Source organism: Patella vulgata, chromosome 3 (assembly GCF_932274485.2).
Source record: "Patella vulgata chromosome 3, xgPatVulg1.2, whole genome shotgun sequence".
Taxonomy (NCBI): domain Eukaryota; kingdom Metazoa; phylum Mollusca; class Gastropoda; family Patellidae; genus Patella; species Patella vulgata.
The window spans coordinates 37,130,559-37,157,561 of record NC_065881.2 but is presented as its reverse complement, the minus strand read 5'-3'; the positions used below and the strand labels follow the sequence as shown (position 1 = coordinate 37,157,561).

At 35.9% G+C, this 27,003-nt stretch overlaps 1 protein-coding gene across 2 annotated transcripts in view; it reads left to right on the top strand.

The window, feature by feature from the left end:
* The window catches only part of LOC126815243 (uncharacterized), a 62,284-nt gene extending 42,408 nt beyond the window's left edge, over window positions 1-19,876 (top strand). For both annotated transcript variants that reach the window (XM_056099656.1, XM_050540803.2), the window contains 3 exons: window positions 70-2,805; window positions 14,239-15,332; window positions 16,373-19,876. In XM_056099656.1, the coding sequence (XP_055955631.1) occupies window positions 121-2,805; window positions 14,239-15,332; window positions 16,373-17,750 (5,157 nt within the window). In that variant the 5' untranslated portion in view covers window positions 70-120 and the 3' untranslated portion in view covers window positions 17,751-19,876. The remainder of the gene's footprint in view (window positions 1-69; window positions 2,806-14,238; window positions 15,333-16,372) is intronic.
* Window positions 19,877-27,003: the final 7,127 nt, after the last annotated feature.

The following is a 27,003-nucleotide window of genomic DNA, read 5'->3' as shown; positions in this document are numbered from 1 at the left end:
GTATATAATAATATAAAATCGTGGATTGATTGTATTTATTTTTAATTGTTTATTTTTGTATATTTTCAGGTTATGAATTAGGCTGCTAACAATAGAACATATAGATGAGTGGACTAGATTATGCGGGACAGTTTGACTATGGACTTCAATGCCCTAGACCTGCTGGCGTCAACTGCTGTTCTCCAGACAAGAGATTCTGATAATTCTAGCAGTCCTGGTACCCATGATCAAGATGGTAAAAGTGATGAAACATCAGAACAGAGTGCAGAAACTGATGAGGATGGGAATCCACAAGAGTTAGAGATAAAAGACATAAGTCAAGTGGAAGATACAATGGGTTCTATGAAGAGAGACAGAAAGGCCAGCCTATCTGAGGAAACACCAAATTTACCCAAAGATGTTATAGGGACAAATTTGTATTTTGTCAAATCAACAGAAGACCTGTTGAATTGCGGTAAAAAAATTGGTGATACTATAAATAATGTGTCTGATCAATCCAAGATGGATGATACATCTATATTACCTACTCCATCACTGAATATAACAGACAAGACAGAGAATTCAGACACAGATTCATGTATGGAGGACAATGATATTCTAAATTCTGAAGAATCTACCTCAGATTTGATGGTGACTAGGACAGCAAGTGATGAGCTGGATAATAAAATGTGTAAAAATAAGACAATAATGCGTTCATTATTAACGGGACAAACTGTGAACACACATAGTGAGCAATTTGATGAAACAAATGTTGTTTGTTGTAAGAAAGTAAACTGTGATGAACAGAGCCAGGCTGATAGTGTTTCCGTTGTAGGAATTCATCAAAGCTCTGATGAAAATAAAAGTGCTAGTATTGGGTTATCCATATCTGAACAATGTGAGCACAATCTTGGAGATACAGTTAGTAATGAACTAGTTGATGTCGGGCAGGCAAAGTTTACCGTATCTGAGAAGATGTGTGAAAATAAGGATGTGACGTCTACACTGGACAACAGTAGTAACGTGTTAAAAAATCATCTGGAGAATTGTAAAAATAGTCTTCGAGACAGTGTTTTGGACTCAACAGAAGATCCTGTTGCCTCTCACAGTGACTCTGAGGCTCTTCATTTTGTGGTGGTTTCTGATCACTGTTATGCTTCAGTACCTGGTAAAAACTCATATTTAGAGAGATTAGATGGGGAGGATCATGAATCAGATTCAGGAATTGATGGCAACAGTTCTTCAGAAGAGGCTGAACATCGTACTAGGAGTTTATCACTGGATAGTAACTGTCTACACTGTGGTTTTCCAGAGTTATCTGGACGAAGTGGTCGCCTCTTATCTCAGGGATCTGATTTTGACCGTTCACCTATAGGAAATTCAGGCTTTCATCTTGGATTATCTGTTCTATCTCCCACTCTTTCTTCCTCAGACTCTCAGTGTAGTGACTATCACAATACTGGCACTAATCTAGTGGAAAACGCCTCACTTCAAAAATATGACAGTGATTCTGTATTTGATGAGAAAAAATATAAAACTGTAGATTTTGATCTTGATAACCAGGTGGCTGCTAGTACAAGTGATAAAACAGACACCGGACATGATCTAGTGAAAGTAGGAAAATTTAGAATTGGTAAATTTGCCTCGTTTACTAACATAGATGACACTGAATCAGATAAAATATATAATCGGGACTCTTTTAACGTCAACTATGGTGTTTCTCCTGCATCATCTGGTGGTATGCCAGCTTCTCCTGGAATTCCTTCTCTTCTTCAGTCTCCTTGCGGAGATTGGGACAGGTCAGATGCTGGATCGGAAGTGCTAGATGACATGGACTATATAGCTACTCCTGAAGAACCTAAGGAACTTGCTCTCATGCTTCAGAGTAATAAATTACCCAACAGTTCTACAGTTTGTTTAACAGTGAATCACGATCATGATTACTGTTTTCGTGGAGGCTCACTGCCATCTAGTCCCATTGGCGTAGATAGAAAAAGTGGAAAAAATGAGAAGAGAAAGTACATGACAGCAGCCAGGAGTCGGGGAACAAACCTTTATTTGAAAGAACCAAAATCAAAGACAGTTAAGATAAAAAATAAAAAAGGTTTATCAGAAACAATAGAGAAGGTGAAAAATTCATTGGCAACCTCTGCACCTGTTTCTATAGATTGCAACTTCAAGAAACCAGAACAACCAGTTAACCCTTTTCTTGATAAATTTAACTCCATGGGACGACCAAAGCGCAGATTAGAAAAAGAAGAAGAGCCAGAAATTGAACTAGATTCGGGGTCCAAGTTGAAAATCACAGGAAAATTTCAAAATGATTTTGTTTATTTCTTGAACAAAACGTCACGTAATAGGAGGAGGTCATCCTTTGAAATTGCAAATCTTGTAAATTCAGATGGAAAAATAGTACAGCCTGCAAAGCCTATCGATATCATCGTTCCCCATCTAACTGATGATGATTTGGAAGTGTTACAGACGAAAGGACGTGCTGGACTAGCCATGTTAGAAAAATTTAGTACAAATCCCCAATTATTAGATCGTTTCAGTGCTACACTACAGTCTCAGAGTAAAGTTTGTGATGTTGACAATAATTATATAAGTAAAATATCTGAGAAAAACAATGGTGTGAATCAAGTAACTACAGAGAGTTATATTGATGATGATAAAATTATTAACACTATATTGAGTATGGAAAATGATAATCTAAGTTCTCCAGTACCATCTGAACACAGTGTATCTACAGATATGGATTTCTTTAATAATGGCGGTGGAGAGACAATCAATCTGATGGGGGAAAATATGACCTTGACACCAGATCAGGTAAATACATGTAGTGTATAAACAGATATTTATGGTCCATTTGGCTATTGTATAGTAGACTAGAACAGTTGACTATTTCTTTGTATTATTATAACACTTAACAGTATATTGCTTATACAAAATAGAATTTGAATTAAGACACAGTATTTACATGTATGCACATAATGTCTGTGTATATCATGAAGAACACAAACATATGTAGGTCATTGTTATTGTTATGCATGTAATAGTAATACAGAAAGAAATTTCTAGATCTATACTGTAATGTTGTAGAATAAAAATAAGATACACAATGAGGTATACTTTTGTAATCGTACACTAGTCTATATGTACCAATTTAACAATCTTTGAAGTTATCTACATTTGTACCATTTAAAAAATTAATTCATACTGAATGTAGTTGCACATACAAGTACATGTACAAAGGGAAATTATTTACATTGAATTGTTCTTGTATAAATTTCTAAAAATACATAATTGAAAGTAAAGTCAGGTGAACTCCAATCAAATTTGATAAATAACATGTTAAAGAAGGTTTACAATGATTTAACCAGTATTAGGTCTGTTTACATGTAATTGTAAATATCTGTTCTGGCACACAGCCGGCATATAAATACCAGAATATGTAGTTTACCTATAGAACAGTTAGCCAAGTCATTGTGTCCTATACAACAACTAGCTGTATGTTTTTACCATCTCTCAATGGTACATGTTGTTTGAATCAGCTGTTGATAGTTTTGTTTTTCCTACCATATATGTTTTTATATGCCCACATTTTCATGTAGATGTATATTGTCGTCGCCCCTGTTTGTCCGTCCGTCCACAGGGGATTATGGCCCCTGATTGTACGAAAAATCACGTTTTTAGCTTGTGGACACCCTAGAGGTCACAATTTTAATCCGATTTTGTTGAAACTTGAAATGTAAGTTTATAACCCAAAGATCTCGGTTCCTTTCTATATTTGCGCATATCGGACCGTAACTTCCTGAATTATGGCCCCTGATTGTAAGAAAAATCGCGTTTTTAGCTTGTGTACCCTATAGAGGTCATAATTTTTATCCGATTTAAAAAAAACATATTATTATATCACCGTTACACCCTAAGGACGGCTGAGTTCGAATTTCGTGAAAATCCGCCCAAACCTGACAGACAAAATGGCCGCCCTTCGTTCTCAAATAGCGTTAAAAAAAAATGGTATATCAAGGCTGTGGACCGTATAGAGGTCACAATTTTAATCCGATTTTGTTGAAACTTGAAATGTAAGTTTATAACACAAAGATCTCAGTTCCTTTCGATGTTTGCCCATATTGAATTGTAATTTCCTGAATTATGGCCCTTGATTGTAGGAAAAATCACTTTCCTTTTAGCTTGTTCTCTATCCATCTGTCGAAAATGTGGGCGTATCCTGCCTGGCAGCCGCTGGTTATGATAATTTTTTTCGATATTTGAAGTTTTTGGCGATATTCGATAAACCACTATATCAACGATTTTTGGCCACATTATATCGTAGTTGGTTCTAAAAATACCATATCGCGATAAATGACTATATCGAAAGTATCGTACAGCCCTAATTTAAATAATGCATATAAATTTCATACAGATCAGATGATAACTTTCATCATTTGAGCAATCAAAAGGTTCAACAAGGGCCATAACTCTACAAGTAATTATTTGAAAATGCTGAAATTCAATAGGATTCTTTGTTTCACTAATTTAAATGTTTCATATAAATTTTGTACAGATCAGAAGATAGCTATCGTCCTTCGAATGTTCACAGGGTTCAACAAGGGCTATAACTCTAGACATAATTATTGGAAATTGCTGAAATTCAATGGGAGTCTTTGTGTCATTAATTTAAATGATGTGTAAATTTCATACAGATCGGATGATAACTATTGACGCAACAAAGAGCATTTACAAGGCGCAACAAAGTGAAACTAGGGCCATAACTTAAAGTAGCTAAGTCTCTAACTCAATATCATCCAAAACCTTCGACATTGAAAACAAGAATTAGTTGTCAGTTTTAATCAACATTAGTGTTGTGATCTTACCGGGAAAAGATAGGCTTCTGATATCCAATATTTAAGACAAAATAAACATTTTACGATTGGTACACGAATCGTGTACCATAATGCGTTTCAGCGGTATTTGTAAAAAACGACTCGAAGAACGAGGTTAGACATATTCCAGAAGTCATGCCAAACGGTGACCGATATTCTTATCTGGAGAGCATGCGCAATAAATACTATCGGTGTAGACTGGAATAACCAAACGTTAGAGATTGCCATTCGATTGAGACTTCTGGCGTATTTCGTCGAACATAACTGCTTTGAAATTAGAGTAAAAACTGAAACGATTGAATGTAAATCAGTTTATTTACATTCATATTACATTATTATATACGCTGCGACTCATTTGTGTCAATTTGTAGATCCCAAATATTAGAGGTTTAGCTCCTTTAAGAAGAAATTATTGGAAATTGCTGAAATTCAATATGATTCTTTGGTTTACTAATCTAAATGATGCAGATAAATTTCATACAGATGGTCAGATAATTTTTGGCGTTAAAGCATTCACAAGGTTCAATAAAGTGAAACAAGGGCCATAACTCTAGACATAATAAACGGAAATTGCTGAAATTCAATAGGATTGTTCGTTTCACTAATTTAAATAATGCATATAAATTTCACAAAGATAGGATGATAACTTCTGGCGTTAAATAGGGCTGTGTCGATATATCGGTACACCGATATGTATCGATACGTTCCAACGATATTTATATTGATACGTAATATTGCCGTTTGATTGGTTGATGCTTTTGGACACGATAACTTTAGTTCTAATTAAGTGAGAGTGTATAGTTTCATTACATCAATACCTTGACTAAGTTTGATAATGAACATTTTCTGCTCAGGGTAAGCGGAGCAATAAGCAATTTGATTGGTCGAGACTTTGGAACACAATAACTCTCATTCTAATTGAGTTACAATGTTCACACTTGGCATTGGCGTTCATTAGGTGAATGCCTTGGTGGAGTTCTATAATGAACATTGCTGTCTGCTTACAGTAAGCAGAAATAAGCAATCTGTTTGGGTGGTGCTTTGAGGCACGATAACTTTGGTTATAATGAAGTGAGAGCGATGGAACTCCGAATATAGATTCATTATATCATTACCTTGACTAATTTCGATGGTGAGAATTTTCTGCTTAGGCTAATGAGCGATAAGCAATTTGATTGGTCAGGACTTTGGAACATAACAACTCTGCTTTTAATTGAGGTAGAATGTTTAGACTTGATGTAGATGTTCATTAGGTGAATGTCCGGACTGAGTTCAATAATGAACATTTTGAGCTGAAGCTATAAGCAATTTGATTGGTCGAGACCTTGGAACACAATAACTCTCCTTCTAATTGAACTAGAATCTTCAAACTTGGTGTAGGTGTTTATTAGGTCAATGGCTTGATGGAGTTCGAAGATGAGCATTTTCTGCTTAGGGTACGCAGAGGTAAACAATTTGATTGGTTGATGCTTTTGGACACGATAACTTTAGTTCTAATGAAGTAAGAGTGATGAAACTTGGTGTATAGTTTCATTGCATTAATACCTTGACTAAGTTTGATAATGAACATTTTCTGCTCAGGGTAAGCAGAGCGATAAGCAATTTGATTGGTCGAGACTTTGGAACACAATAACTCTCCTTCTAATTGAACTAGAATCTTCAAACTTGGTGTAGGTGTTTATTAGGTCAATGGCTTGATGGAGTTCGAAGATGAGCATTTTCTGCTTAGGGTAAGCAGAGGTAAGCAATTTGATTGGTTGATGCTTTTGGACACGATGACTTTAGTTCTAATGAAGTAAGAGTGATGAAACTTGGTGTATAGTTTCATTGCATTAAGAGCCATTCCACGAGAAAACCATGCAATATCATGCAGATGTTCGAAGGTGGGGGTCGGCCGTTTTAGTTCATATTCATAGGGTTTGGTAGACCCATCGAGCCTACTCCCCAGCCAAAATCGCCGATTTCAGAAATCAACCGTTTCCGAGATACTGCCCGATTACGTTTTTCGGCTGATTTTTGCCATTTTTAGGCGAAATATTAGCTATTTTTGTTGCACTACTACCGCTGTTACATGACCATGGAGAACTAGGTTTTGGTTGTTCGTGATAGTCAGGGTCTTACCCGATCACATTATCATGGTAACCCGGTTCAAGTTCATTTTCCATAGGTGTCAGGAGACTACACAAGATACGTGTCTGGAGATACCTGAAATCGTGTCTGGAGATACCTGAAATGTACCCTATCTTCAAATCGCGATAACTCCACTGGAGCAGGGTTCAGACGTGTCAACTAACCTTTTTTTTCCGTGAGACTCACGGATTCGGGACCTTTCTCCCGATCTCCTGTGCGGGAGGAATTTTCTCACGGAAAATGGCCATATTGCCGATTCTAGTTTTGCTTTTTCAAAGGGAGGTAACTCCATTACTTCCGTTTCATAAATCGACCTCACAATTGGCTGAATTTGACCGGAAACTTATAATTAATTACGGTAATACGTGTGTTTGTTGTATTTCTGTAAAACTCGTGTAATCATGTAATTATGAAACCATTTAAGCATGTAATCATGCGTGTACAAGCCTGGAGGCCATGAAATGATTTTTTACCGTGGATTGTAATTCTTTTCTGAAATTTAGCCGACTTTTAATCTGCGATTTTGGATTACATTTCCAGTTAAATATATTACTAGCGATTGTATTATAATACTTTGATATCAATCACAATATATGCAAATAATCTGACGCAAAAATTATCGAAATATAAGCGCAACTACCATTTATGTACGGGAGACACTTGCGGGAAAATACCGCTCTGACGTCCCGTGTCCGGGGATTTCCATTCACGCGATTGTTGCCATAGAAAACGGGATTTATCGGTTTTGCAGATTGAAATTTGCTACTTTCAACTAAATGTAGCCTACTTTTTATTTGATATTATCAAGATTATAAATATTTTATATATTATCATTCAAATTATTACGATTTTCATAATTTTTAACTGGCTGTTATTCGCGGATTTGAGTTGTAAAATTTGTACGAACGATTCTTATTTATTATGATAATGATAATTGATATGACTGAAAACACATTTTGGACTACCGTATTAAAGTCTTTTGGGTAACATTTTATCTATATTTTCACAAAGTATTTCAAAAATATTTTTTTTCTGTCATTTAAATTATTGACCCGAAACCCAAAAGGAATTTTCATTTGTTCATTGTTGTATGCAGCAAAAACGAGTGCACAGTGTAAAAAGTACTAAAGTATTAGCCTATGATTAATAAAAATGAAGTTATTGGATGAAAAAAAAAATCTCCTGGATTCTCCTTTTTTTTTTCATATCTGGTCTCCTGTTTTTTTCATACCTGGGGGTTGACACGTCTGGCAGGGTTTGCGATAAAAATTAAAATCAATTTATTTGCAGCTTGACCAATTCTAACAACATAAGAAATAAAATCTTTGTCAGCTATCTTGCAACAGTATGAAAATTTGTGTCGAAAGTTACCAAAAACTTCAGTTTTTATTGGGATACATTGGCGGATTATTCAGGTACACAATCGCCTATATTGTTATTCAAAGGGTCAATATATCAACTCAAGCTCCCCTTCAACCCGCTTTGCCAAAATATTCAGTCTCGGTGTGGTTTGATATCCAGTCTACAAATCCAAGATGGCGTCTCCCAGTGAATTTGGATTTTCGCAAATTCTCGATCTAAAATGTCGATCGTTATTATTTAAACATTTAAAATTTCAATTCAAATGATGAAAGTCGACAATTATACAAAACAGACCCAATTTCCAAGAAAATCGCCTATTTGACCTTGACCGTGACCTTCAATCGCGAGGTCATCGGGGATACATGCAATTTGAAGTTCACACGTTGCTCTATCAACAAACCATATCTCATTCAAAAATATCGAAAAACAAATGAGTTAGAGTTGGGATTTCAAAATTTTCTTGTCGGACATTTTACCGAAAGTAAAGGGGCATAACTCTTACCGTTATTTAAGCAGACGGATTCATACCACAATTAAAAATCACGTGTCAACAAAATATTCAAATCCCGTACATAATAACAATAGGTGCACCTCGATATTTTTGATATTTAAATCTCCCGTCTTCCTTAGCCCAGTTGAAGCAGAATAGCAGTAATATTCCTTAAAAATAACGTGTCTTCGTTTATACGACAGCAAATGAGTGAAGAACTTCCGAAATAAGAATAGTTTGTGATGCCAAAACATGCCCAGGTTAGGAGCAGAACAGTAGGACGTTAAACTCCATTTCATTTCATTTCTTTATAAAATGTCGACAAAATATTCAGATCCGCACGTAATAAAAATAGAAACACCTCACTATTTTTGTACGCCTACATTTTCGTGTGGGCGTATATTGTCGTCGCCCCAGTCCGTCCATCCTTCCACATTTTCGTGTGGACGTATATTGTCATCGCCCCTGTCCGCCCGTCCGTCCACAATTTGTTTATGGACACTCTACAGGTTATAATTTTTATCCACTTTTAACAAAACTTGAAATATAGGTTTATGTCCCTAACGTCGTGGACTATGGCCCCTGATTTTACGAAAAATTATGTTTTTAGCTTGTGGGCACTGCGGGTCACATTTATCCGATTTTGATGAAACTTAAAGGGTGTGTTTATAACCCAAAGATCTCAGTTCCTTTCGATATTCCCGCATATTGGATGTTAACGTCCTGGATTATGGCCCGTGATTGTACAAAAAGTCACGTTTTTAGCTTGTAGCCCCCTCTAGAGGTCACAATTTTGATTCGATTTCAAAAAACGTTTTAATATATCACTGTTACACGCTAATGATGGCAGAGCTCTAATTTCGTGAAAATCGGACGAAACTGCAGGACAAAATGGCCGCTCCTCGTACGCAAATAGTGTAAAAGTATGTAATTCCAGGGTTGTGGACACACTCGAGGTCACAATTTTTGTAGTATTTTGATGAGATTTGAAATATATGTTTAGATCCCAAAGATCTCGGTCCCTGTTGATATAACTTCGTGGAATATGGTCCCCGATTTTACGAAAAATCGCGTTTTTAGCTTGAAGTTCTTCTAGATGTCATAATTTTTATCCGATTATAAAAACCGTTTCAATATATCACCGTTACGCCTTAATGACGACTAAGTTTGAATTTCATGAAAATCGGACCGAAACTGCTCCTCATACGCAAATAGTGTAAAAAAATATGTAATTCCAAGAGTGTGGACACTCTAGAGAACATAATTTTTTATCCGATTTTGATCAAACTTAAAATGTATGTTTATTTTGCAAAGATCTCGGTTCCGTTCGATATTCGCTCATATCACACCGTAACTTCCTGAGTTATGACCCCTGAATATACGAAAAATCACGTTTTTTTAGCTTGTAGTCCCCCTTGATGTCACAATTTTTATTCAACTTGATGAAACTTTTATATATACTTTTATATCCCAAAGATCTTGGTTCCTTTTGATATTGTCGCATGTCAGACTGTAACATACTGGATGATGGCCCCTGATTGTACAAAAAATCGCTTTTTATTTTGCTTGTTCTCTGTCCATCTCCTCAAAAATGTGGGCGTATCTTGCATGGCAACCGCTTATTCATTATTTAATTCCCGTATGGTATTCAAATTTATGTCAGTAATATTCCTACAAAATTACGTGCTTTCGTAATACGATAGAATGAAATTTGCCGATCCGTGCCTGCTTCAATCAAATTCAAGGCAGTAATATTCCTCCAAAATTACGAGTCTCTGTTTATATGGCAGCAAATGAAAGAAAGATGTCCGAAATGAGAATTACTTGTGGTGATGTCAAATCATTTTCGTAAAATGGTATTTTAAAATTACATTGATAGTTAAATCGCTTCTAAAAGGCATACAGAACTTTAGCATATGGCGTACGAAACCGTTAACATATAACACATACAGTAGTTTCGTAGTAAGCACTGCCTTATATGGTAAGCGATTTTCGTGCGATAATCGAGATCGCGGGAAAGTGCCACTGTTGATGGGAATTTATATATGGTGTCTTAAAAGAAGTAGTTTCATTACAGAAAATAAGTTAAAGGTTTAATAGGAAGTTATATACTATTAGGATAATATGTGACATCAAGGATTGATATTAATGAGATTAAATTGTCCGGCAATGGAGAAACAACTGAGGTAATCACGTAGATAAGGTTGATACTCACTCTTATTGGATTGATAATTAGTCCAACAAAAGATAAGCAATGACTTCTGTTCAAGACTAGATTGATGAAATAGCGTAGGGCATGTCCGGAATGTACGGACGAAATCCCAACACTTAAAAAGCGGAAATTCGACGCGAAAAGTGACGAATTTCGCAACTTTCGACACAAATTTTCATACTGTTGTAGGTTAGTTGACAACGAGTTTATTTTTTATGTTGTTAGAACAGGTCAAGCTGCAAATAAAACAATTTCCATTTTTATCGTAAACCCTGCTCCAGTGGAGTTATCGCAATTTGAATAAAGGGTATAATTCAGGTGTCTGCAGACACGTGATTTGTATTGTGTCATGACACCTACGGAAAGAGAGGTTGCACTGGATGACTATTATACTATGGTAGGGTGAGACCCGGACTATAATCACCAACCAAAACTTAGTTCGTCATTGGTCGATTAACGGCTATAGCAATGCTACAAAAATGGTCGAAATTTGACCGGAAAATGAAGAAAATTAGCCGAAAAACGTAATCAGGCTGTATCTCAGAAACAGTTGATTTCTAAAATCGGCGATTTTGGCTGTGGAGTAGGCTCAATGGGTCGACCAAACCCTGTAAATATGAACTCAATCGGCTGACCCCCACGTTCGAACCTTCTGCATGGTTTTCTCGTGGAATGGCTCTTAATACCTTGACTAAGTTTGATAATGAACATTTTCTGCTCAGGGTAAGCAGAGCGATAAGCAGAGCGATAAGCAATTTGATTGGTCGAGACTTTGGAACACAATAACTCTCATTCTAATTGAGTTACAATGTTCACACTTGGCATAGGCGTTCATTAGGTGAATGCCTTGATGGAGTTCTATGATGAACATTGTCTGATTACGTTAAGCAGAAATAAGTAATCTGATTGGTTGATGCTTTGAGGCACGATGACTTTGGTTATAATGAAGTAAGAGCGATGGAACTCCGAATATATATTCATTATATCATTACCTTGACTAATTTCGATGGTGAGAATTTTCTGCTTAGGTTAATGAGCGATAAGCAATTTGATTGGTCAAGACCTTGGAACATAACAACTCTGCTTTTAATTGAGGTAGAATGTTTAGACTAGATGTAGATGTTCATTAGGTGAATGCCTTGACTGAGTTCAATGATTAACATTTTGAGCTGAAGCTAATTAAGCAGAGCTAATCAATTTCATTGGTCAATGCTTTGGGACAAGATAATCTTGATTCTATCTGATAGAGAGTGATGAAACTTAATGTATAGTTTGATTGCCTGATACTTTTAGAAAAAAAAAAAAAAAAAATGTGCGATTAATTAATGTGTGTCATCTATTTATTTTGGGATTTCGGCGGGGGACATCAGCCTCACTTTTGCCGCTTGTTTTTTTATGTTATACTCATTCTGACAAAGGCTTCATTTTAAAAATATTGAAATGTGATCGTATATTGTCGTGGCCCCCGTCCACTAGAGGCTAAAGTTAATATCCGATTGACTTTAAATTTATACACAGTGTTTAAGGTCATGAGACAAATAAGTCTATTCATTTACAGAGATTTTCGATGATTACTGCTAGAGTTATGGCCCTTGATCACTTCAAAAAATCTAGTGGACGCTCTAGAGGCCAAAGTTAATATTCGATTGACTTTAGATTTATACATAGTGTTTAAGGTCATGCGACAAAGAAGCCTATTGATTTTCAGCAATTTCAGATAATTACTGCCAGAGTTATGGCCCTTGATCACTTTGAAAAATCTTGTGGATGCTCTAGAGGCTAAATTTATCATCCGATTGACTTCAGATTAATACACAGAGTTTAAGATCTTGATACGAGCGAGTAAATTTTTACGACTTGGAACAGCTAAATCCATGATATTAAAAGTTTTGTATACTACACGTTAGCATGGGGCAGAACTTTATAAAAACCAAACAAATTCTAATGGTTTTCTGATAATTACTTCAAGAGTTGTTACGCTTAATCAGATTTTAGTGTATTATAAATGTTTCATTACCCCAAAAAGTAAAAATATGCGACAACACTTGTTGACTGCAGTGGGCGTATGTTTCGTTGACTGGCAACCTGTCTTTATTGAAGGCTATATCATAATCGTACGGAATTTTTATTTTAAAGCAATTTCAAGTTTTGTTGTCAGGTGACAATTGTGCCGTGTGTCTATCAATTGACGATTGAATACAAACTTTTGCCAAGTTACGTGACTAGTTATGATAGACAAAGACAACAAATTGTGTTATGAAGAAATGCCATGGTGCCGTATCAGCTTATTTTGGCCATGACATTTTGTGATACTGGCAATAGTTGAAAAATGCTAATATTTTAGATCATCGACTTATGAAACGCGAACGTTTCATCGAATAAACGAAGACAGTAATTAATTTATTCTGGAATATTACGGACTTAAACTCCAAGATGGTACGTGAATTAAATATGGAAAATTTTCAAAAGGTGTACCTGTCGTTATTTTTGTGGTAATCACATTAAAATACGACATTCTCCACAACAAATGACCAAGAATTATTTCTGTTGAAGTTTAGTTATATAACGGGGAATGGAGCTTATAATTAACCCATATGCTACGAACCTCAATTGACCCAATTCTGGCAGGTTGGTTTCAAAATGGATTAAGAACCCTGATGTTTACCCATCTCAAACATCTTGAAACAGAATGTAGTTTGAGATTATTTTTGGCATTATTCGTGATGTCATCATATCGCGTATCGGTTTGCTGTATCGTCAATACGTATCGTATCGAAAATGAACTGTATCGACACAGCCCTAGTGTTAAAGCGTTCACAAGGTCTAAATATGGGCCATAACTCTAATTAACAGAAATTATTGAAATTAAATAGACGTCTTCATCTCACTAATGTCATGTCAACAACATATATCAATTTTAAAACATTCGGATTATAACTTTTGGCATTCACAAGAAACTATGGACGGACGGACCGACAGACGGAGGGGGCGACGGCAATATATGTCCACATTTCCATGTGGGCGTATAAAAAATATCTTGTATTCAGCGTAATGTTGATTCATTTTAAAACACATTTCTTTATATATAGAGCTTCATGTTTATCGTAATTCACTTAAAAAGTTGAATGTTATTGATGGATTAAGGCTGGTTATTAATAGAATATGTTGCTCTACTTCAGGTTGATCTGTTATTAAATGCAGTAAAAGATGTTTCTACTAGTGAAGATTTTATAGAAAGTCCGGAGAAGATTGTATTGGCGTCATCACCTAGTGAAGATCACCAATCATTTACTAACATACATCGTACCTGTGATGACCCTTCTACGGGTTTATTGGACAACAACTCCATGGATGTCTCGGATCAAGAGTGGACTGTCAAAACAGATAAAGGAGATAACGAGGATACAGACTCGACATATTCATCCTCAGATATTGGACATTCTAGTGTTTCTGATATTAAAGAAGACTCACAGGAATCGTTTGAACTTAAAGATGGTGATATGGATGTACATGTAGAAGATGTAAACAAGTGTGTAAATAGTGTTATAGACAATAATATAACTGATAAATCACTAGCTATTGATCAGGATCTCAATAATCTGGCACTGGCTAATACCAAACCAGATAAAAGTTTATTAGATTCCGAATTAAATGGATTCTCTAATACACTTGGAACTACACTACCCGACCTCAACTTGCCTCTTGAAAAATCTTTTGAACTTTTGGGGAATGATTTCCGTCTGGACAAACCGGATGATTTATTTCCAGAAGCAAACATGGATATACCATCTCATCAAGAATCCAATCTGTCAGATTATAATAATACCCCTTGGGTGGTTACTGTTACTATATATTGGAATGATCTACCAGCGATTATGATTAATAATAAACCCTTTATACGACTTGTTGATATACATAAACAGATACTACCAGCTAAAGATACAGGCATCTTAAAGAAACGTTGTCAACTGTTGAGTATACATGTTATGAACTGTTCCGAGATGCAGCGTTACTTCTTGGTTCAGTACGGTCGAGGCTATAATTCTAAAAGTACATTAATTGTATCGAAAACTGATGCTTGTCAGTTGGTGGGATATTATGCTTATCCACAGCCTCGTGTTGCTAAGTCAGAGGATGCCACAGTTTTACATTTGTCTCATCTTTCTCAACACATGGCCTTATTACAACCTAATGTACCCTCTCCACATGCTCGTATGGTGAGAAAAAAGAGATCTGGATCAAGAACTGCCAGCAGGAACACATCTCCAGAACGGTTGGTTTTGTTATTATATTTAGATGAGAGTTTGACTATTCCATGTACATCACTGTCACATAATCTACATCGATGGATATGAATTATCATTCACCATCTCCTTCATCCTACTCTAATATATTAAGCTGTTCAGGGTCCCAATTCACAAAGACTTTTAAAAGCACACTTAACAATTGGACCAAGGTTTATGACCCAGCATGGTCACATCTATTGCAAAAATCTGGCCCGATTTAGCTACAATTCTTTATCACTCAACTACCCCAAGCCTAATGATTTAGATGTAGACTAAAATATATTTAACATGAATTAAAGAGGAATGTGTATTCTGATGTGTGCACTTCAGATAAGATATATATATATGCAATTGAGTCAAGTAGTGTGGTTTCCTGTCATGGTTAAGTCCCCTACTGCAAGTGAATTATTGAAATAAAGATGTACCGTGTTAATCCTGAAATAACCTACAAGTGTGTAGCTAGTGTTGAGCCACATTTCTCTCATTATGCATGTAAAAATATTTAATATGGTTAAGAGTTCATTTGCCAACACCTTAAATTTTTATATGCCAATATTACATGTCAAAGTAATTGTCATAATGTTTATTGTTCATATGTAACCATTTCAAAGTTGAATGTTACACATTTAAGTGTTGCTCCTATCATCAATATCTTGGTAAATGCTCTAGTTAACAACTGGAATTGTTCAGCAAGATGTTGCTGGTTTGTTGAGTCAATAACCTTATCGAAATTCTGGACGTACATCAATAGAGTTGCTGCCCAGGTGACAAAGACTGCATATTAATTTTTTTTTGGGAGTTATTGCACCTTTCTTCCCCAATTTTGCTATTGGGCATATTTACATATTTGCATATTACAAAATAAGAGGACAAATTACAAGTGATGGTAAAATAAGTAGGGAAAGTTATGTTATGTGTTGAAGAGAAATGGTATATAGATTACTTCAGTGAAATGTGTATTATTATAAACTCTGTAAACTTACGGATGTACTCCAGTTAACAAATATTTAATTCAAATATATTTCAGGAAAGATAATGGCAAGAGTGGGAACATGTCAGCACTCCCATCACCTAAAGTCCCGAAACCTGCACCGGTAGTTATTCCTACCGTAGTGTCAAAAAGATTAAGGCACAAGAAAATCAACTTCCTTGAGATGTTAAAGGGTGATTCTGTTGAAAAAAATGAAGTACAGTCAGAGAAAACTCTTCAAATCTCTGTTAACAACAAAAAGAAACCAGAAAATAGTAAAAAATTAAACAACCGTGGCAAGAAGAAAGAGGAAGAGAGTAAAATTGTTCTTGAGAATAGTTCCGAGGAAGAAGGTAGTGCAGAAAGTGAGGATGTTCAGGAAGAAAGCTTGACTTCCTTATCTTCTACAGAAGAAGAGAGTGAAACCATCAAGCCAAAACATAAAAAATCTATAAATAAAATTTCACCCACAAATGGTAAAAAATCACAGTCCAAAAGACTGGGTCCTCTTCGTGTCAGTGTGAAAGGCTTGCTGCATTTTACAAAACCATCTAAAAAAAGTGCCATGATTAAAAACGTTTTGAAAGGATTAGATGTTGTTCACACTGCACTTGAATTCAAGGCAGGTCAAATACCCATCTCTCAGAATGGAACTCTTCATTTAGATTTATATAAAAAGAAAAGTTCATTGTGCGTACGGTGTGTGGACTGTTTAAAATTACTGTCTGTTCAGAGTTTCTTAGCGCATCAACATTATCCTGAAGATGATAAAACATTGACAACAGTTTTAGAAACTCAAACGCTTTCACCCAAGTCAAGTGATTCATCTCGAAATATGAAACATATTTGGGAAGATTTTCAACAACGGCGAGAAAAATTTGAAGGTTGCAGATTTTTGAAACCACTAAAAGCAGTTGCTAAAGCTGTGGACGCAGTGGAGAAAAGTTCAAAAAGTGAAATAAAAAGTGAAAAAAGTGAAGAACTATCTCCAATGGATGTAACGACTTCTATAGGAGAGGCTGTCCTGGATGTTGGTGATAACATGGCTACTCCACAAGACATAGAAGAAAAATGTGATTCTGTGTCTTTTAACGTTCCATTAGAAAAATTAAAAACTGAAGAAGAAAGATTGACTCCACTTGTGTCTACATTAAATACAGGTGATAAAGACAATGATGTTACAGTGTCAGAATTACTGTTACCTGTTGTGGAGACTAACAGTAAAATAGTAACATGCCATATTGAAGAAACTAACTCTTCCTTATCAAGTCAAATTACAGACTTAAATACTGCAGCAGACGTTCTTGATAAATCTGCTATCAGATCAAGTTCGCGTAAACGCAAAAGTAGACAATATTTTTCTTTTGAAGATTATTCCTTTTCTAATAAGAAAGCAAAAACGGATGAAATTGAGTGTAAAGATAGTAATGTGTGAAGTGAAAAATATCATTGTGAAGTAGTTGTATTATTCCTCACTTTTATTAGTGGCTAAATTATTATTATTATTATTAGAGCTGTTAAATTCTGTACTTCTTCTTTATATGGCTTCATCTATTATAGACAAAGCAAGATACAACTGTTAATTGAACATAAAAATTCAACAACCTTGTATGTTTATATTCGGTTTGTAACGTGTTTGATTCACATGGATGTCATTTTGCAGCAAGTTTTGTAATTAATAATTATGAATTTTCTTTGTTTGTGAAATGGTGAGTTTTGACTAGATAATGATGTCATGTCGTTGCAAAAACGTGTGTTATATTGTTGGTGATAATTGCATGTATAATATACTCTTCAAAAAAAAGTAGGGGATAAAAAGAAACAATACAAAACTGCAGAAATGCACTTCTGTTTTTATTAGAGGTAACCAGTGTATGTTAATAACAGGCCAATTGCCTACACATGAGCATAAACAGTTCATATGGACGGCTTATCTGACGGCCCCATTTCACTCGCAAAGAGATACACTGTCAAAAGTGGAATTGGACGTTTTTGATTTTTGTCTTAATAATGAGTGATTGCTCCACCAATCCTCAGACATTCAGCAATTCGTTGTGGCATGCTCCTAATCAACTGTCCAATCACAATTTGGGGCAATCTGACCTACTCTTACAGTGCCACGGCCAATTCTTGCAGTGTTGATGTTGACGAACGTCTCTCCCGATCAAATTAAATGTAACACACTAAAGCAAAGTTACGCTAAACAGTAATCTTATGCAAGAACCGATAGGAAAGCAAACATTGATAGATAAACCAGCACGCGGCAGTTTTCATCTCAGTGGTTCTGTTGGGGCGATAAGTTCTTCATCTGTGAACATACTCTCATCGCATGTCATGTGTCCATGACTATTTATCATATCACAACCTGCATAGGTATTTGCATTTCAATACCCCTTACTTTTTTTGAAGAGTATATAATTATTGAGAATAGATGAAGCCATGTATGGTATGCTAGTAGTTGTTATATTTCTCTATTTGGTTAATATACACTTGTTTATTTCTTAGTGCTTTCCCAATTTTTTTATTGGAATTATTCTCATTTAGAAGATAAAAAGATGGCTTATCGATAGACCTACCGTAGTCAGTACTCAGCTTAATGTACGTAATGTACAAACACCTTAATATTAATACTTTTAAGATGGTATTTCTTATCATGCCTGCTTTTAAGAAAGAGCAATTGTTATGGAGTTGTATAAGCTGCTTAAATTATTGAGTCTTAAACAGAGATTACTGTAGGAAAAAAAAAATAAAGCTAGGATGTATGTCACTCAAATAAAAACCATCCTCATGCTTCATTTCAATGTATAAATTGATAATAATGTTGATTATTTTTTGATTAAATTTTAATACTGTAGAAGAAATGATCGTGATTTGAACTTTTTTCCAGCAAAAATTGTATAACTTTACAGTTCTTAGATAAATGTGATAAATTGTTTAATGAAAAAGCCCAATTATGTATTTGATTTTGATGTTATGCATCAAAGTAAAAATGTGGAGGAGTAGACTTGTATCGATGTACATGTACCCTTTGATTGGTGTAGCCTATGTTCATAAGGTAATCGTTTACATTGTAATAATTTGGAATTTAATAACTTTGGTGTGTTTAGGAATACAATTTGTATTAAACCAGTTTTATTTTGGTTTAAATATGGGTCATTGACAATGAATGTTACTTTGAGTTTGACCTATACTACATGTAGGTGGGAGATTTATTACAAATGGTAATTAAAGCTAATAGTTTTCAAATATATTGTAATACATGTTTAACAAAAATACTTGTAAAAGTAAACAATTTTACAACAAAAATATAATATATAGTAGCATGTGAAGCACCCCCCGCCCCCCCAAAAGTATATTTACATTTACAGTATGTAAATACTGATTCATGATTGTGTATTAATAGATGTATACTCTATAGAAATGTCATATTTTTAAATATAGATAAGTCTATTATTGCACTGCACCCTCCTCCATATGTTGATATCCCATACAGTATCACTTAGTTCAATAAGATGAACATGTGTACATATGATAATTAAAATTGTACATTCTCAACTCAAATCTGACTTATCTTATTTATAAAATTGTGTGTGTGTGGCTGAATGGTTACATGCATATGCTTTAGATCACAAGGTCTGTCATTGAGTCAAGTGGTGTGGTTTCGATTTCTTGGTTATACATGACAAGGAGTAGGGTTGCCTGTCAACCTCGTGGGTTTTCTCTAGTGAATTATTGAAATAAAATTGAACCATCTGAAATGACCTAACCCCATTCTCTCTGTCTAATTATTAACATTTGTCTACAAAATTTATTAAAAGCAACATTTGAAGTGCACTTCTGGCCATTTGAGATAATGAAAAAATATCCTTTGCGAAATAAACATTTTCATTTGTAGAAAATAATGACCCCTGGGCAATCATCATTTGACTGAAGTTCAGCATTATCATTGTCCCAGTTTTGTTTGGAGCATGTGGTCTAAGGGGAGACAATTCAATGCTTGCCATAAATGATCTTTTTTGAAAGGAACAAAATAGAGGTTTGGGATGGTCTAGAAGGTACAGTATGTGGCTTGGAGATAGTGGCACCTTCTCAACCTCGCAGGTTTACTCCCACAGGAAAGCCCGTGCGCTAAGCCTAATAAAATAAGATACTTTGTGATATCACCATTGGTGGAAGCAGACGTCAAACACTAACAAAAGGAACAAAATCCTCTGACTGAAGTTGCTACTTCAGCATGATCATTGTCGGAGGTTTGTTTTGAGCGTGTGGTCTGAGGTGTGACAATTCAGTGCTTGCTGTAAATGATCTCTGTTGAAAGGAACAAACTTCAGGGATTGAGATAGGAGGGTGGGGCCATTACATTACCAATGTAATTAATTACATTACCATTACTTTTAAAATGTCTGGTGGTTTTATTATCCCTTGGTCCAACAGTTTCAAAATGGTTCCATAAACAAACAGGAAATTTGGTAACATAATCTTTAAAATTCATCGGTGTTGGTGATGTTTGGAGTTATTGATATTTGTTAATAAAATTTGTAGTCGAAATGGGAGTGAACCTAATGGACTAAGGACGTCAACGACTGTACTCAAATTGATTTTTTTCTTGTTAAAAAAAACAAGCTATAAGTATAATATATAATGAATAAGCTATTTTAACAATAATCATTAATGTAATTACATTTTTTAATCGGCGGAGCAGGTAAGGATTTTGAGGGTAATAAAATTTGTAGTCGAAATGGGAGTGCACCAGTGTAGTAAGACTATTGTCTGGTAATCTAACTGATTGACTGAGTGATTACCTGCCCATTAGCACTAATCTTTGATTACAATATACATCTTTTCCGAAATCCACTTTTTTAGGTTACATGTCCCAAAAAAGGGTCTTACATGTACATAATAAGTAATAAAGAAAATGTTTAATGCCTTCTTATTTGTCAAAACTGATTTAAATCTTTTTTACAAATTATAATGAATTGGATTTGTGTCAGATAAGACTTAAACATGCATTATGCAAGAGCTAAATCTGCCTATTGCAGGTCTTTCTTTAGGCCTGAAATGTTTTCTAAAGTATTTATTAGACATTAATTAACTGATCCAGGCCTTAATCAACTCTCGATGGCATCAGATTTCTCCGATATTAAATAGATTAGAATGGTTCAGCGATACTTTGATTTAATCAAATATGGAGGACCTAGACTTAGCTTCGATCAACCAGTACGGTGGTTGAAATTATTGCACACATCTGTCAAACCTTCAAAGGCTAATATCTTTGCATGCAATAGAGTAATTTGAATGAAATTTTCAAATTATTCATTTTACATCATCTACTTTCGAACTATCATAGCAACAATGGCTAGTTCTTTATCTAAATCTTACATAATGTATCTTTAATTTACTTCTTTGGTGCTATATGTAGTTATATTGGAAATATTTTTTTGTGCCATAAAATGTAATTGACCATTACATGTATATGATTTTTGGAATGTAATTAATAATTGCATTTCTATTACCATTACCCCAGCCCTGCAAGGTATGTGGCTTGGCATAGGCGTATGGGGAAATTTTTGACTGGGGGGGGGCGGTGGTGGTTGGTGCCCAAAAAATGTAGTTAGGTTCTTAGTATGTTACATAATAATAAATTCGCTGTTAAATTGGACACATTCAAGAACACAATATCTTTTTTTAATCTAACTTTTACAAAATACAATTGTGTGCCCAAATTTTCCCAGCATTTGGTGCCCAAAATGGGGGGGGGGGAGGCGGCCGCCCCCCCCAGCTCGTACGCCTATGTGGCTTGGAGATAGTGGCGCCTTCTCAACCTCACGGTTTACTCCCACAGGAAAGAGGCGTGTGCTAAGCGTAATAATATAAGATAATTTGTCTGCAACCGTTGTTTCTAAACTCGCAGACAAAATTGGCACTATGCCTAACGGAGGCACCATCATGGCCGATGATCAAAATGGGAATTCTTTAGTTGCACATCCCCTGGGTTTAGGGGCTGTAGGCCCCCAAAATCACGGAGAAAGTCTATTTAATTAAAATTTTTGCGGACAAAGCTAATTTTTGCTACATATATTCATGTTGCTAAGGCAAACTTTAAAAGTGCCCTTCAGAACAAAAAATCCCCTGGCTTCTGGCTTCAGAACGCCCCCTAGTTACCCGAGTACGTAGATTTATTTCAAATATGACGGACAACTTTGATACCTTTCTTAGCTGATAGAGAATGGCCCCAAAGTAAATAAAACACCACTTCAGAACAAAAAATCCCCAGGGTTCCTACTCCAGAACCGGTTCCAAGCTGAACACATCACAAAATCCCGGTAGAACTAGTAGAAGACTGATTTGTTTCAAGTATGGCAGACAAAATTCTTTGTTCGTGAGCATGGTGCCACAATTAAACATACATTATGCAAGAGCTAAATCTGTCTATAACAGGTCTTTCTGTAGGCCTGAAATGTTATCTAAATTATTAATTAGACATTAATTAACCTATCCAGATCATAATCAACTCTAGATGGCATCGCTAGCCTGCGATCTTTACTGGATTTTGAGCCGATTTACTGCATAACTTTCCTCACGATTTAACGATTAAATGGATGATAGAGACTATGCTGTTTATCGTACTGACTTTAGTAATGATGATCAAGGCTAGCCGGAAATTCCAACCGCTTAGTTCTTGGTTAATAGTGGATCAATTTGAATGAAATTTTCAGCAAATTGCCTTTACATTATCTAGTTTTTATATGCCCACATTGAAATGTGGTCGTATATTGTTGTCACCCCCGTCCGTCGGTCGGTCTATAGGCTAAAGTTAATATCCGATTGACTATAAATTTATACACAGTGTTTAAGGTCACGAGACGAGGAATCCTATTGATTTTCAGCAATTTTCGATAATTACTTCCAGAGTTATGGCCCTTGATCACTTGAAAAAATCTTGTGGGCGCTCTAGAGGTAAAAGTTAATATCCAATTGACTTTAAATTTATACACAGTGTTTAAGGTCATGAGACGAAGAAGCCTATTGATTTTCAACGATTTCCGATAATTACTGCCAGAGTTATGGCCCTTGATCACTTTGAAAAATCTTGTGGACGCTCTAGAGGCTAAAGTTAATATCCGATTGACTTTAAATTTATACAGTGTTTGAGGCCATGAGATGAAAAATCATATTGATTTTCAACGATTTCGGATAATTACTGTCAAAGTTATGGCCCTTGATCACTTTGAAAAATCTTGTGACGCTCTAGAGGCTAAAGTTATCATCCGATTGACTTCAGATTGATACACAGAGTTTAAGGTCTTGAGACAAACAAGTATATTGATTTTCAATGAATCTTTATGACTTGAAGAGCTAAATCCATGATGTTAAAAGTTTCGTATACTAAACGTTAGCATAGGGCAGAACTTTATAAAAACCAAACAAATTCTAATGGTTTTCTGATAATTACTTAAAGAGTTGTTACTCTTAATCAGATATTAATGTATTATAAATGTTTCATTACCGAAAAAAGTACAAATTTGCGACAACTCTTATTGACTGCTCGGACGATATAGCTGCTTTGGGCGTATGTTTCGTTGCCTTCGACAGAAGGAAACATCTGCCTCACTTCAGGTGACATAATTAGGAACGCTTCGTGCACAAGTGAAATATATTTGGCCGAAAACTGGCGCTTAAAGAATGGCAATTCTTGTTCCAAGTCCCGATTCAATTCCTGATACGTAGACAAGCTCACTATAATGTGGATATAAACCTGAAAATCTGTCCTGGCGATCAAAATCATGGGGGGACAGAGACCTATTCGCCCCCCCCCCCCTTCCGATTTTTTAAATCGGACAAAATTGTGACCTCTACGGGGTCCACAAACTAAAAAACACAATTTTTCGTACAATCAGGGGCCATAATTCACGGGTTATGGTCCGATATGCGTGAATATCGAAAGGAACCGAGATCTGTGGGTTATAAACATACATGTCAAGTTTAAACCAAATCGGATAAATATTGTGACCTCTACAGTGTTCACAAGCTAAAAACGTGACTTTTCGTACAAATGAAATGAAATGGGGTTTAACGTCCTACTGTTTTGCTCCTAAACTGAGCTAATGAAGACGGGCATACGCCATACAGTGTGCAATGAGGGAAATTTTGCCCAGGCAGCGGCGCTACGGCCTACTCTTATATCGAATTCTAACTGCCAAGGGATCTTTTACGTGCACGCCAATTTGTACATGGGAACTCGCTTTTTTGTCCCATCCAAACGTCTAGACAGCTGTCCTTGTCAGGCCCTCCATCCTGCCTCACTGACAAGGGGAAACCACGTCGGATAATCTGGATGAACTTTCTCAGCAAATGCAGGGATCGAACACCCGACCTCCAGGCTAGCGAGCCAGCGTCTTACCCACTTAGCCACGTGATCCCCAATTTTTTGTACAATCAGGGGCCAAAATCCATGAAGTTACAGTCCGATACATGCCAATATCGAAAGGAACCGAGATCGTAGGGTGATAAACCTATATTTAAAGTTTCATTATCGGATAAAAATTGTGACCTGTAGACTGTTCACAAACAATTGTGGACGGACGGACATACAGATGTCCGGACAGGGGCGACGACAATATACGTCCACATGAAAATGTAGGCGTATAATAAAAACATGGTAATGCACTGCCTTTTTTTTTTTCAATTCTTTTTATAAATTGTCAAATGTCCTCTCACAGTCTCGTATAACAACTTTTGGTCTTCGAAGGAATTATCAGTTAGCAGAAATTCGCCCGTGTTGGCGTGTATCTGTCATCGCTCTTTACTTTAGTCAGTTATATAGAAGAATAACATGTGTTTTCCTTTTCCTATTATCACTTCCGCTTCTTGAAATCTTCGTTACGCATCTATCGTAGCAATTAAAATTACTTTGGGACCATACTCTATCAGCTGAAAAAGGAATCCAAGTTGTCGGTCATATTTGAAATAAACATGTCTATCGGGGTCACTATGGGGCGTTCTGAAGTGCAGAAATCCGGTGATATTCTCCTCTGAAGGGCAATTTTATTTATAGGTCAATTGTGGCACCATGCTCACGAACGAAGAATTTTGTCCGCCATACTTGAAACAAATCAGTCTTCTACTGGAATTTTCGTTATGTGTTCAGCTTCGAACCGGTTCTGGAGTAGGAAGCCAGGAGATTTTTTGTTCTGAAGTGGTGTTTTATTTACTTTTGGGCCATACCCTATCGGCTGAAACACGAATAAAAGTTGTCCGTCATATTTGAAATAAACCTCTCTATCGGGGACAGTAGGGGGCGTTCTGAAGTACAGAAACCAGGTTATATTCTCTTCTGAAGGGCATTTTTTATTTATAGGTCAACTGGGGCACCATTTTATTCGCTATACTTGAAACAAATCAGTATTCTACTAGTTCTACCTGGATTTTGTGATGTGTTCAGCTTGGAACCCGTTCTGGAGTAGGAACCCATAGATTTATTTGTTCTGAAGTTGTATTTTATTTACTTTGGGATCATACCCTATCAGCTAAGAAAGGAATCAAAGTTGTCCGTCATATTTGAAATAAATCCACGTAGTCAGGTCACTAGGGGGCGTTCTGAAGCCAGAAGCCATGGGATTTTTTCTTCTGAAGGGCACTTTTAAAGTTTGCCTTAGCATCGTGAACATATGTAGCGAAAATTAGCTTTGTCCGCAAAAATTTGAATTAAATCGACTTTTTCCGCGATTTCGGGGGCCTACAGCCCCTAAACCCAGGGGATGTGCAACTTAAGAATTCCCATTATGATCATCGGCCATCATGGTGCCTCCGTTAGGCATAGTGCCAATTTTGTCCGCGAGTTTAGAAACAACGGTCAGCTAGCTCCCCTACTAATGATCATTGTCCAAGGTTTGTTTTGAGCATGTGGTCTAAGGGGAGACAATTCAATGCTAGCTATAACTGATCTCCCTTGAAAGGAACAAAATCAAACCAAGAGTAGGGTGGCCCATGTGCTCTACAGAAATAAAGTCCACCGCTGATAGTTCGAGACTACCACTGAAGCGTACACATTCGCCGTGCCGAGACCAACTTTCTGACAGTATGATACTATAAATAGCCATGGCACGTGCAATTCTCTACAAATCTATCAACTATTACAGCCGTAAAAAATTTATTGTTGACGATTTTGAATAGCAGTGAAATTAAGCTTCTTGGTTATTACAGCAGATTTAGAAATTACGTTCGTTTCATTTTTTAAATCGCTTTATCATTAACTGTACCGTTAAGAGCGGCATCTTTTGGTTTAGTACAAATAATATCTCTGAATCACTCGGATTAGACAGGAACATGATACTTGCAGTAGTTTCATTTTACTTTTACAAGGTTCTTAAAACGATTGTTGAGCTACCTAACGTGCTTATTTCTAAATTCAATTTCTTGTTCTAGCTTTCTGTTATGTTTCGTAAAAAAGTAGTCTTGATTATCCCGACCTGTCAATCAGACGTAGAATGGTCGATAGACTGGTTAAGCGAGACTAATTTCAAAACAAGGGCACGTAACCTATCTTTTACTCAAAAGTGTCTGGATGTAATGGACGACACTTGGAACCAGTTTTCAGTCTATTATTTATAGATGATTAATGGTCATAGCTTATTAAGTACAACATGATCGTTTATTTAGTGATTATAATTATGTGAAACTGATTTGAG